The 13,832-nt window shown below is 47.8% G+C and overlaps 1 protein-coding gene and 1 long non-coding RNA gene across 2 annotated transcripts; both read left to right on the forward strand.

Moving 5' to 3' along the window:
• The first annotated feature begins 6,631 nt into the window (after positions 1 to 6,631).
• On the forward strand, positions 6,632 to 9,546 carry LOC141039320 (uncharacterized). The gene is made up of 2 exons (XR_012200248.1): positions 6,632 to 7,705; positions 9,280 to 9,546. It is a non-coding gene; the product is annotated as an uncharacterized lncRNA (long non-coding RNA).
• Positions 9,547 to 11,641: 2,095 nt separating this feature from the next.
• Positions 11,642 to 13,450, forward strand: LOC109749422 (large ribosomal subunit protein eL21z/eL21y). The gene is made up of 2 exons (XM_020308389.4): positions 11,642 to 11,962; positions 12,971 to 13,450. The coding sequence occupies exons 1-2, from the start codon at positions 11,726 to 11,728 to the stop codon at positions 13,226 to 13,228; spliced, it is 495 nt and encodes a 164-aa protein (XP_020163978.1). The 5' UTR covers positions 11,642 to 11,725; the 3' UTR covers positions 13,229 to 13,450.
• Positions 13,451 to 13,832: the final 382 nt, after the last annotated feature.

The raw sequence follows: 13,832 nt of genomic DNA on the forward strand, positions 1-13,832 counted from the left end.
TATATTACTCATATAAATAGGACAACCATTATTCTCTGATTTAAATGAATAACCATCTCGCACTAAACAAGATCCAGATATAATGTTCATGCTCAACGCCGGCACCAAATAACAATTATTCAGGTCTAAAACTAATCCTGAAGGTAGATGTAGAGGTAGCATGCCGACGGAGATCACATCCACCTTGGAACCATTCCCGACGTGCATCGCATGTTGCCACTCCCGGGAAGAAGCCCAAAGCTGGACCCAAGCCTGAAACTGAGTGCTTCTACTACAAAGGGACTGGTCATTGGAAGCAGAACTGCCCCAAGTATTTGGCGGATAAGAAGGATGGCAAAGTGAACAAAGGTATATTTGATATACATGTTATTGATGTGCACCTTACTAATGCTCATAGTAGCGCCTGGGTATTTGATACTGGTTTAGTTGCTCATATTTGTAAATCGAAACAGGAGCTACAGATTAAACGAAGATTGGCAAAGAGCTCGGGAATGGTTTTGTTCATCCCTTGCATATTATAGTTCATCACGAAGCCTTTGTGGCTTGATGGCAGTGATTGAAGAACTCTGTCAATGACACAATCAACTGGAAGATCAACTCCCAGCTGAGTCAAGTGATTATAATACCCAGACATTTTGAGTATGTGTTCACTGACAGAACTGTTCTCCTCCATCTTGCAGCTATAGAAATTTTTGTAGACTTTATATCTCTCAACCCGGGCATTTTCTTGAAATATTAACTTCAACTCTTGGAACATCTCATATGCTCCATGACGTTCAAAACGTCTTTGAAGTCCCGGTTCTAAGTCGTAAAGCATGGCACACTGAACTATCGAGTAGTCATCACATCGAGCTTGCCAGACGTTTGAAACATCAGCATCTGCTCCTACAGCAGGCCTTTCACCTAATGGTGCATTAAGGACATAATTATTCTATGCAGCAATGAGGATAATCCTCAAGTTACGGACCCAGTCCGTGTAGTTGCTACCATCACCTTTCAACTTAGCTTTCTCTAGCAACGAATTTCAGGGGAACGGTAGCACGGGCCATTGATCTACAACATAGATATGCAAATACTATCAGGATTAAGTTCATGATAAATTAAGTTCAATTAATCAAATTACTTAAGAACTCCCACTTAAATAGACATCCCTCAAGTCATCTAAGTGAAACGTGATCCAAATCAACTAACCCATGTCCGATCATCACGTGAGATGGGGTAGTCATCAATGGTGAACATCTCTATGCTGATCATATCTACTATGTGATTCACATTCGACCTTTCGGTCTCTAGTGTTCCGAGGCCATGTTTGTACATGCTAGGCTCGTCAAGTTTAACTCAAGTATTCTGCATGTGCAAAACTGTCTTACACCCGTTGTATGTGAACGTAGAGTATATCAGACCCGATCATCACGTGGTGTCTCAACACGACGAACTGTAGCAACGGTGCATACTCAGGGAGAACACTTTTACCTTGAAATTTAGTGAAGGGATCATCTTATAATGCTACCGCCGTACTAAGCAAAATAAGATGCATAAAAGATAAACATCACATGCAATCAAAATATGTGACATGATATGGCCATCATCATCTTGTGCTTTTGATCTCCATCTCCAAAGCATCGTCATGATCTCCATAGTCACCGGCTCGACACCTTGATCTCCATCATTGCGTCATGGTCATCTCGCCAACTATTGCTTCTACAACTATCGCTAATGCATAGTGATAAAGTAAAGCAATTGCATGGCGTTTGCATTTCAGACAATAAAGAGACAACCATAAGGCTCCTGCCGGTTGCCGATAACTTACAAAACATGATCATCTCATATAATAATGTTTATCACATCATGTCTTGACCATATCACATCACAACATGCCCTGCAAAAATAAGTTAGACATCCTCTACTTTGTTGTTGCAAGTTTTACGTGACTGCTACGGGCTTCTAGCAAGAACCGTTCTTACCTACGGCAAAAACCACAACGGTGATTCATCAAGTTTGTTGTTTTAACCTTCTTCAAGGACGGGCCGTAGTCAAATTTGATTCAACTAAAGTAGGAGAAACAAACACCCGCCAGCCACCTTTAGGCAAAACTAGTTGCATGTCTCTCGGTGGAACCGGTCTCATGTGCGTGGACATGTAATGTTGGTCCGGGCCGCTTCATCCCACAATACCACCGAATCAAAATAAGACGTTGGTGGTAAGCAGTATGACTATCACCGTCCACAACTCTTTGTGCTCTACTCGTGCATATCATCTACGCATAGACCTGGCTCATGATGCCACTGTTGGGAATCGTTGCATGGAAAACAAAAAAATTTCTAGGCATGCAATGATCTATCCATGCAGATGCATAGCAACGAGGGGGGGGGGTGTTTCTACGTACCCTCGTAGACCCTAAGCGGAACCGTTTCACAACGTTATTGATGTAGTCGAACTTCTTCGCGCATTAACCGATCAAGTACCAAACGCACGACACCTTCGCGTTCTGCACACGTTCAACTCGGTGACGTCCCTCGCCTTCTTGATCCAGCAAGACGTCGAGGTAGTAGATGAGTTCCGTCAGCATGACGGCATGGTGACGGTGACGGGGAAGTGATCTCCACAGGGCTTCGCCTAAGCACTACGAAAATATGACCGGGGTGTAAACGGTGGAGGGGGGCGCCGCACACGGCTAGGCAATTTTGTCTGGTGTGTGCTAGGCGCCCACCTCCCACATATATATAGGTGGGAGGGGGAGGGGAGGCGTCCTAGCGCACTACATAGGTGGCCAGCCAGCCCTAGGGCTCCTGACCTGGCCGCGCCCCCCTTGCCATGTATTCCCAAGGGGGAAGGAAAGAGGGGGGAGAGAGGGTAGGAAGTGAGAATCCTAATCCACACTTTCCTTTCCCTTCCCCCTTTCCTTCTCCTCCTTAGGCCGGCCCATATGGGGGGCGCACCAGCCCCTTGTGGCTGGTGCGTTTCCCCTCTTGGCCCATAAGGCCCATATCTTTTGCCGGGGGTGCCCGAAACCCCTTCCGGTGACCAGATAAGTACCCGGTACCCCCCAAAACACTTCCGGTGTCCGAATACCATCATCCTATATATCAATCTTTACCTCTCGACCATTTCGAGAATCCTCGTCATGTTCGTGATCTCATCCGGGACTCCGAACAACATTCGGTCACCAAATCACATAACTCATATAATACTATATCGTCATCGAACGTTAAGCGTGCGGACCCTACGGGTTCGAGAAATATGTAGACATGACCAAGACACCTCTCCGGTCAATAACCAAAGCGGAACCTGGATGCACATATTGGCTCCTACATATTCTACGAAGATTTTTATCGGTCGAGCCGTTATGACAACATACGTAATTCCCTTTGTCCATCGGTATGTTACTTGCCCGAGATTCGATCGTCGGTATCTTAATACCTAGTTCAATCTCGTTACTGGCAAGTCTCTTTACTCATTCCTAATACATCACCTTGTGACTAACTCCTTAGTCGTTTGCTTGCAAGCTTATGATGTGTATTACTGAGAGGGCCCAGAGATACCTCTCCGATACTCGGAGTGACAAATCATAATCTCGATCTATGCCAACTCAACAAACACCTTCAGAGATACATGTAGAGCATCTTTGTAATCACCCATTTACGTTGTGATGTTTGATAGCACAGAAGGTATTCCTTCGGATTCCGGGAGTTGCATAATCTCAGTCGAAGGAATATGTATTTGACATGAAGAAAGCAATAGCAATAAAATTGAACGATCATTATGCTAAGCTAACGGATGGGTCTTGTCCATCACATCATTCTCCTAATGATGTGATCCCGTTATCAAATGACAACTCATGTCAATGGTTAGGAAACCTTAACCATCTTTGATCAACGAGCTAGTCTAGTAGAGGCTCACTAGGGACACGGTGTTTGTTTATGTATTCACACATGTATTAAGGTTTTCGATCAATACAATTCTAGCATGAATAATAAACCTTTATCTTGAATAAGGAAATATAAAATAACAACTTTATTATTGCCTCTAGGGCATATTTCCTTCATATGCGCCGTGCTGGTGATGGGAAGGGTGGTGCTATCACCGACAATGATGCGAGATATGCAAGGATTGGGGTAGACATGGGAGAGGATATCGGGGTTTGAAGCCACGTGGGAGCTAGCTCCCATGCCGATATCCAGTTGTCGTCGCCGTTGTAGTTACTCGAGGAAGGGGCGGTGAGAAGGGCGAATAGGAGTGCTAGGTCCAATGGGGAACCACAAGAGGAGGCTCCATAGGGTGCTGGAGGGGCGTCATAGGGAACGCCACGGGGCCGTCGTACACTAAAGGGTCATGCGCTGGGGGGCGTAGGCGGTGCCGTTCGGAGCGCCTGATGAGGTGCCGGACGCGGGCCGAGGAGGCCCTGGTGGGGGCCCTTGGCACTGGCATGGAGTACGCATGCGCGACGCCGGTCCAGGGGTTATACCTCGTCATCTAGGTAGGCTGGGTCACCGCGGCGGGCGTAGTGGCTGGGTTAGCGACGGTGCGCGGCACGGTGCGCATGTTGCGAGGCCGCTCGTCACGCCCGGTTTCCGCTGGCGGCCATGATCTGGCATGGGTGACGGTGATAGAGCAGGCATGCAAGGAGCCGGCGGGGGCGCGGCATGGCCACCGGTGGTGCCGACATGAAGCGTCGTATGAGCCGCCTGCCGAGCCGTGTGACAAAGGCGCATCTCCTCCATCCAGAGATAGTTGACGTCCTTGGCGAACGTCAGCGTGATGAGGTATAGGTTGGCGATGGCATGACCAAGGTCGGGGTGGAGAGCGTGAAGGAGGTTGGCGAGGATGACGGAGTTGTCGATCACCATGCCCACGTCACGGGGCTCATCAGCGAGCACCTTCAACCGCGTGTGGTACTCATCGATCGTGAGATTGTTTTGATCCACGTGAAGAACTCGCCTTGGAGAAAAAACACAACGTTGGATCTGGTTGTCGAGGAAGAGGTCTCACAGCCGTGTCCAGATGGCGTGCGCGGAGGGGTCACAGACGTTCATCATATCAAAGAGGCTCCTCGAGATCGTGAGGAACAACCACTTGACCATGGTGGTATCAACGACAAGCCACTCATCATCATCCTTCATGTCGCGGACGTTGACGCTCCCATCAACATGATCGATGCAGCACTAAGGGCGGAATAGAAGTGCGAAGTAGGTATGCCATCCGCTGTAGGAGGGAGAGTCCAGGTCAAGGACCATCGCGACATGATCCTTGGTGGGTATGTCCTTGAGACGGGAGGAGGAGAAGGTGGGCGCGACGAAGGAACTCTCATCGGAGAGGGAGGAGCGTGACACGACCATGATGACGAGAGGGGTGGGTAGGGCGGCGGTGGCTTGTGACGGTACAAAAGCGACGGCGACTGCGGCTAGGGGTGGAAGATAAGGGGCAACAACGGCTTGGGAAGGAAGTGGCGGCGTCCAAGGGTAGAGGTGGAGGCAGTGGTGGTGGCTTAGGAGGCGTGGTGGCGGCCTAGGGGCGGAAGCGGTGAGATCATGAAGGAAACTGATAACATGTAGAAAGGATATTAGATACAACTCAATTGTATTCATCAGAGTCATTTATAATATATACAGGAGATGTCTTGCATGATAAGCCAAATAACCCTACCAAATCTCTAGAAGTTAAAATATGCATGGCTAGGGATAAGAGAGGGATCAATTGGGAGATATGTACAAATATGTCACGTTCAACAATACCCGCCTCGTCGGAATTTGCCCATCGTTAAGCTAGGTCAGTGGCAGTGGTTGGGGGTTGCAGGCGATGCAACCCGACGGTGATAGCGAACAGTGGCAGATGGCTTTTGCGGAGGAACTCTAGGGGGGGTTGCAGGACATGGCGGCTCGACCGGGCATGCGCGGTAGCTGAGAGTGGGGATCGTGGGCATGCGCAACGTGGGCGTGCATGTCGGTGGCGATGTAACGCCCGGATAATTATGCTACAGTAATCCCATGCTAAAGATGCCACGTCACCGCAATTACTGTTGTTAACCTCGCGATGATTCAATCACGTTCGATTTCAAAATTCAAAATTAAATCAAACAGCAAAAGTAAATAAAAGAAAAAGGAGAAGGCAACAAAAAGAACAGTAAAAGAGAGAAGCCCTTTCCCCACTGGGCCGTGGCCCAGCTGGACCACCAGACCACCTGGCCGGCCCACCTCTCCCTCTCCCTTATCCCCCCACGCACCGAAAATATGTGGACAGATCGCCGCACTCCCCCCACGTCTTCCTCTCGCTCCCTTCCTCTCGATTGGATCGGGATCGAGCCTGATCCCGTCCTCTGCGCCATCGCCCCGGTGCCCGCACCGCCGCCCTTCCGCCGGCACCACCTCATCAGAAGCCTCGCCCTCCTCCCAAAGCCCCCCTCGCCGCGATGCCTCGGACACCACTGCCTCGTCCCGATCTGGCGCCGCGCCGCCCCGACGCTGCACTGTCACCCGCCGCCGGACCGCCTCCCCGAATTCGCCGGATCGTCCCCGTCCTCCTCCCCAGCGGCTGCATCCCGCCGTCGCCGTCCCCGTCGTCGACCATCGCCGCCCCGAGCTTCGGCGCCTCCCCGAGTCACTTCAGCACATCTACAGGGCCTCGTGAGCCCTCTTCCCCTTCCCCTATCCTTCCCTGTCGGACGTTGTAGTCGTCGTGCCTTGCCGCGCCGAGACGCGCAGCCCCGCGTCCCGGGCGCCTCCCCTGGCCTGCTGGCTCTGGCCGCCGTGAACCCCCTTTTGCCGCTGCCACCTACGCCAGAGACGCCCCGCGCCGCTCCTCCCACGCCACCCGCTCGCTTCGGCCTCGTCCAGGCCATCGCCCCAGCACCCCTGGCTCCGGCGACCCGGGCCCGTTCCCGGCCGCGCCCTGCCACTGACTGCCGCCGCCCGGGCATCACCCTGCTCCCCGCCCCGTGGTGGCCTTGGGCACGGGCGCCCGCACCCGTGCGCCCGATAACCCGCCCCGCTAGGCCGCTGAGCCTATGACAACGGGGCCCCATGGGCCTCTTTTCTTAAAAAATGTGTAAAAACTTTTCTTAAAAGAAAGATATAAAAATATAATTAATTATTGAATAATTAACTTCATTAAAATGCTTTAATTAAATAATTACTTAGTTAACCTAGCTAATATGTAATTAATTAGCTGAGTCTATGACAGAACGACCCCCACATGTCAGAGTTGACCCTGGTCAACTTAGTGGACTGCTGACATCATGATGACGTCACGCTGCTGCAATAACCCCATTTTAGATTTAATAATAATTTTAGAATATTGCTAAAACTTTAATAATTCATAGAAAAATAACCGTAACTCGGATGAAAAAGTTTTATACATGAAAGTTGCTCAGAATGACGAGAAGAATCCGAATACGCGGTTCGTTTGTGTGTCGCATGCCCCTAGCATAGCGAACATGCAACATTTCCCCTCCGTTTCATCTGTCCGAAAATGCCAGACTTCGGGAAAACTTTCCCGGATGCTACCCCCTTCGCCGGTATCGTGTAGCACTGCGTTAGAACACCCCTAGCCCTGCGTTTTACCGCCGTCATGCATCTATGTTGCATCTGTTTGCATTATATTTACTGTTTCTTCCCCCTCTTCTCTCCGGTAGACCCCGAGACCACTGTCAATGCCCCTGTGATCGACTACGTCGGCGACGACCCCTCTTCCCTTTCAGCGGAGCTTCCAGGCAAGCCCCCCCTTTTGATCATCCCGATATCGCCCATTCCATTCTCTCATGCTTGCATTAGATTTTACTACTATAAATGATTGCTCCTATTCTGATGCATAGCCTGCTTTTGTAACCTGCTTATTGTTACCTACCTGCTTATCCTAAACTGCTTAGTATAGGTTGGTTAGTGATCCATCAGTGACCCCCACCTTGTCCTTGTTGCTCCTGCTTCATCTTCGACAAGTCGATCAACGTGATCGATGACCAGAGCCTGACACCTCACATCACATCACGCCCCTTTAGTTGCTCGACTCTGCAGAGCTACTATCGAGTGTCGAGGGTGATCCCTCATAACGCACTCCTGATGATAATTCTATAGTGTAGCTATTCGGTCGTGGTCAACGGGGGTGGTTCCTCTTTCACCATTCTCGATACGGCTCTGTCGTGCAACACCTCAAGTGTGAACCTCGAGGGTGGATCCTCTTACGTTCACCTTGATGATTACATCGAGTGGAATCCTCCGTGGGTGATTCCTCGGGTTTTCCCCTTGATGTTTGGACACACGGTTACCTTGACTTTACTTGAGACCATTGTTGAAGTCGGGTCGGCCCTGAGGGGTACCCGCGAGTTGATGTGAAAGTCGGGCGGGCCCGTGGAGCACCCCGCGAGTTTTCTACGTGGCACGGCCGGGCAGCCTGGGCCCTTGCCATAAGTCCATGAGACGGGGCGACAGGGTCACATTATCGTGAGTCTCTGCTCGTCTCCGCGAGCCCCCAATGCACTAACAGGTTTGGGTATTTGTTCTGAGTTGGCCTTTGGCCTTTACACACTAACCACCACGCGAGAATAGTTATGGGCCTCGACGTCGCAGTATCAGCCGAAGCTTTGTCAGACGTCCAGTTCAGCATTGTGGCCGGGCCGGGTCGTGCCATCCACTTCACGGGTGGTGCTGGTATCCCCTTGCGCACAACGACCCGGAGTGCAACGGGCGATGGGCCCAGACCCCGGAGTGCTTAGGATGTAGACCGGCGGGGACCTCTCTGCTGAGCATAGGTAGGGCCGCGGCGTGTTGATCTTCCGAGGCCGGGCATTGACCCCAGAAAGGTGTGTCCGGCCAGAGTGATCGAGCGTGTTGGGTAATGTGGTGCACCCCTGCAGGGAAGATATATATTCGAACACCGTGTCCATGGTAATGGACGTTCAGACTTGTATCCGGATCTTATATAACTAGAAATGGATACTTGAGACATGAGATGGATATGTGGCTCCGGGATTGCTTTCTTGTAGGGAGTCGAGGAAGGATCTCTGGGCGTTAATGCTACAACATGCTTGTTAATTATAAACTGCTATTCTTTACTCTTCTACATGCTGCAAGATGCTTGGAGCTACTTGAAGATGCTAGTCTTCGATAGGCTAGGCCTTCCCCTCTATTCTGGCATTCTGCAGTTCAGTCCACAGATACAACCCTTCCATTTGATACCAATGCATACTTAGTATATATCTGATGCTTGCGAGTACTTTGGATGAGTACTCACGATTGCTTTGCTACCCCTTCCCCCCCCTTCTTTCTTCTTTCCGTTTGTTGCAACCAGTTGGTGGATCCCAGGAGCCAGATGCCACCGCCGACGGATACTACTACTTGAAGACCGCCGACGACCAGGAGTAGTTAGGAGGTCCCAGGCAGGAGGCCTTGCCTCTTCGATCGTTGTTGTTTTTGTGCTTGCCTTCTTAAGGCATCCTTGTTTAACTAATGTCTGTACTCAGATATTGTTGCTTCCGCTGACGCTTGTGTATCGAGCTTGTATTCGAGCCCTCGAGGCCCCTGGCTTGTAATATGAAGCTTGTATTTTTTTGTGTGTCTAGAGTTGTGTTGTGATATCTTCCTGTGAGTCCCTGATCTTGATCGTACACGTTTGCGTGTATGATTAGTGTACGGTCGAATCGAGGGCGACACAGGCGATTTGCAGGAGATGGGTGATGACCCTGACACGTGGGTACAGCGCAACACAGAGAGAGAGAGAGAACACGGGTGGGGGTAGGCTCGGTCGGCTGGCTGGGCCTTCCCCTTTTACTCTTCACTTTTATCTTTTCAGTTTCTTTGTAAATTCAAATGAATTTTGAATTTGTTTTTTCATTCAACTATGCACTTGTCCTAAATTCAAAATTAGAATGTTCCTGAACGGGTGAACATTTTGTTTGGGTTTTTTGACAAGCTCATTCTACCACTTCCTATTGGGCCCTTTTGCAATGTTTTTTAAACCATGATTTACTTATAGTTTAAATTGCCCACATTTAAAATATTTTCAAACCTTTGAACACTCAAGTAAAATAGGGCAATATTTATCTTAGGAAAATTTCTTTCTTATCCTTATGCATTTTGATAAAACTTTTATTCAAAGAAAACCCTCATGGCCATTAATTAAACTCTACATTGTCTTAGGGTTTAAGAATTGTTCATGTTTGATTTTCAAAAAACGAATATGCAATGAAACCATGGATGCAGCGCTCCTAAATGCACATCCTAAATTCAGGGAAAAATTGGGATGTGACATCTCATACAAGGCAAAACATGTAAATGTAAACCGCGTGAATAGAAAACGGCAAGAAGCATACCTCACCTGTTTAGCTTATTTCAAAGCGATGTCATTTCTGGGTTTTCTAGCTGAACAACTATCTGCTTTCTATGTACTTAGTGCAATTAAGTATCAAAATCCCTCAAGACATGTGCTACTAGTGTAGAAACAATTGTCCTGAAAATTCAACAAAGTTAGCTCACTAGACTAGAGTCATATCAAAGTTAGTAGAAGCACCAACATGTTTCAGTCATGCTTCTGTTTTGCACCATCATCTTTCACATGTACATTTGAGGATGGTTAACCGCGTTGTAGCCAACTGAATTATATACCGCTTTTATCTGTGCAATTCTCCTTTTGAGAGCAGAACGACTATAATTTGTGTATGGACCAAAGGGGTCGATCAACATGTGGCAGATTGGTTAATTGGTTTCGAAAAGGCAAGCATATAAGTTGCTCAGCAAAACAAATTTCGTTGTGTAGATATTGGCTATATTTTACTGATCTGCATGGTTGAACATTACTACTTATGTTACCCGAGGAGTAATGTAAGCTGAAGTGAAACATAGTGGACATGGTCCCAAAGGTAGCCGAGAGATGTCAGGGGTGATTTTGAGTCCGACGACGACAGAAATGGCCAAATGGGGCTCCTGAGCACTAGCGAGAAAGAAGGCCCATGGTTTACCGTAGGGCAATGCAGTGTGTATTACTCGGTTCCATTTCCAACTTGAGAAGAACTCATGAACGCCATGTACGCGATTCATATGTTCATTCATTTGATCTTCCCTTATTCCACTCACTCAGATTCATTTACTTAGGCACTTACCCATTGTTTGATGGGTTGAGAAATTTAGTGACCTTAATTGTAATGTGGAATATCATATATATCCATAAACCTTAGATGTTTTTTTCCAGTAGAACATGATCATTATGTTTATATATGCAACCAGTAAAAAAAATTAAACTGTCCATGGCAACACACGTGCATTCTACTAGTTACTAGTAATAGTGTAGGATTGTCATATAGAAACCCGAAAAATGTTTTCCAGCCGCTCAAGCTTTTCTTTACCTTAAATTCAATCTATTTTCACCATGATTTTAAGTGCACGTGTTATTCTAAAACATGCACCATAATAAGCTTATATAGTAGAGCACTAGTTTTATTTTTCCGAGAGTTAAAAAATCAATTCCACCATTTTTGTTTTGAGAATAATCAATTTCACCATTTTTTTGAGAACTATCAATTCCACCATTTTTTTTGGGGTATCAATTCCACCAAAAGTCTCATGCTCCTACATCTGCAATGGGCCGAAACTCCGTCATAAAAGTCCAGCCCAACACCACTCGGACCCCCACCACAGAGCTATAAGATAGAACCATCTCCAAACCCTCGCAAACCCTAGCCCCCCCACACCAACCACCCTTCTCCCGCCGCCGCCCCGCGAAGCAAAGCAGGAGCAGCAGGATGCCGGCGGGCCACGGTCTGCGGTCGCGGACGCGCGACCTGTTCGCGCGCCCGTTCCGGAAGAAGGGTTACATCCCGCTCACCACCTACCTGCGCACCTACAAGGTCGGCGAATACGTCGACGTCAAGGTGAACGGCGCCGTGCACAAGGGTATGCCGCACAAGTTCTACCACGGCCGCACCGGACGCGTGTGGAACGTCACCAAGCGCGCCATCGGCGTTGAGATCAACAAGCAGGTATAGATCGATCCCGTTTTCTTCCCTCGCGGCTGTGCGGGCACAGCCACTGTCGATACGCGTCCCTGGGGTACTTGCTCCACAGCGATGTCGCAGTCGTGGTATACTCCCATTTGTAGGATTTGTGCAACTGATTGTTCTTTTGCAAGTGCGATTCTGTTTATTTAGTAGCTGTAATGGGCTGTAAAAGTTTGACATGCGTAGATCTGCCTGCTTGGTAGGTGTAGCATACAGAGCATTTAATGGCGATAGTGTGGGGCAATGCTTGTGCGGCTGCAGTCCTACCACGTTATCATGTTTTATATGCTCTGAAGATTCATTATGGTTGTAGTAATCCGAGATGTTTTTTCTTTATCAGTATGGGTCCAAATGGTAGATAAGGCGAGGAGGGTTGAGGCTGAAGTTGTTCACAGTGTTTGTTGTACACATCATGTTCCCTCGAATGGTTTTAGCTGCTTCCATTGCATGGAATACTAAATTTGGACTGCCCCAGCTTTACAATTCTATTAGTTTCTATTGATTGTTGTGTGATTAGAGACTGATAAATTGCTGAGTGCATTTACAATTATGGCATATCGAAGAGTACTGCTTTGTTGAGGAAAACAGCTTCCTAGGATTTCTGCCAACAAAGATTATAGTAATCCATTCTGCTGTGGCCCTGTATGCTATCACTTTATCTCTTTTCTGAAGTAGCTAAGTTCTAACTTTATTGTTAGTGGTAAGATATATATGTTTTGCCCTTTGTTTTCTTTGAAATACACCTCAAGTTATATGGCTATATTCAATATCTTGATTTGCTCATGGTAATAGGCTAGAACACTTTGCATCTTGAAATCAATAGTGCTATCAAGCATTTCTTTTTGTCAACTTATCCTTATGCTTCTGTGCAGCTTTACATTTCATTTATTGTGTTCTAGTGGAACATACCAATTTGTATCATAAAATTTCATGTAGAGTCAAGTTCAAGACTAATATATTTACAATCACAATCGTGTTTACATTGCCCAGGTTGGAAACCGCATTATCAGGAAAAGGATCCATGTCCGTGTTGAGCATGTGCAGCCATCCAGGTGTGCTGAGGAGTTCCGCCTGAGGAAAGTGAAGAACGACCAGCTCAAGGCGGAAGCCAAGGCGCGCGGTGAGGTCATCAGCACCAAGAGGCAGCCGCTCGGCCCTAAACCTGGGTTCATGGTCGAGGGTACCACAATTGAGACTGTCACTCCCATTCCCTACGATGTGGTCAATGATCTCAAGGGTGGTTACTAGGGTGTTTGGGTTATCTGCCTGCACAACCAGTTCAAATCTATGGTGCTCTTATGAGTAGGATTTGCTCTCTGAACTGTAGTCTGGGTTGGGTCTTTATTCATGTCAAGAAGATATTCGGTGTAGGTTGCTATCATGAGTTTTGCAGAAATGCTATACTGTGCTATTTCCTTCAGAATGATGGTGTGCTCTGTTGAACTAATAGTTACATTGCTTGCCTCCAAAGGTTCACTTCGCCTCTACAGCCTTGGTACTGCAGGGCTGCTGCAGCTTGCTGTTTGTCTTTCGAGTTTTGGCCCAATCGATTCAATTACTTCTCGTGCATTTTGTATATTACTTTCTTGATCTACATCTTGTTTGCATGCCTTAGCTTCGGGGATTGCTTCTCATTGTTTGATGTTGATTTCTGAAATCTTGTGCATTGGCAACTGAGAGGAGCCAAAATAGGGCGTTTGTCTGGACAATTCGAACGTACCCACTTGTCCCTCACTTCACATATTCATTTCACAGAAGTCGGCATATTGGAACTTCTTTCATGAAATGATGATTAGTTGACTACCCACCACATGAATTCCCAAGTGACAGCAATTTTTGCGCTTTATGTTGT

The sequence above is a fragment of the Aegilops tauschii genome, chromosome 1, assembly GCF_002575655.3.
Source record: "Aegilops tauschii subsp. strangulata cultivar AL8/78 chromosome 1, Aet v6.0, whole genome shotgun sequence".
NCBI classification, from domain to species: Eukaryota; Viridiplantae; Streptophyta; class Magnoliopsida; order Poales; family Poaceae; genus Aegilops; species Aegilops tauschii.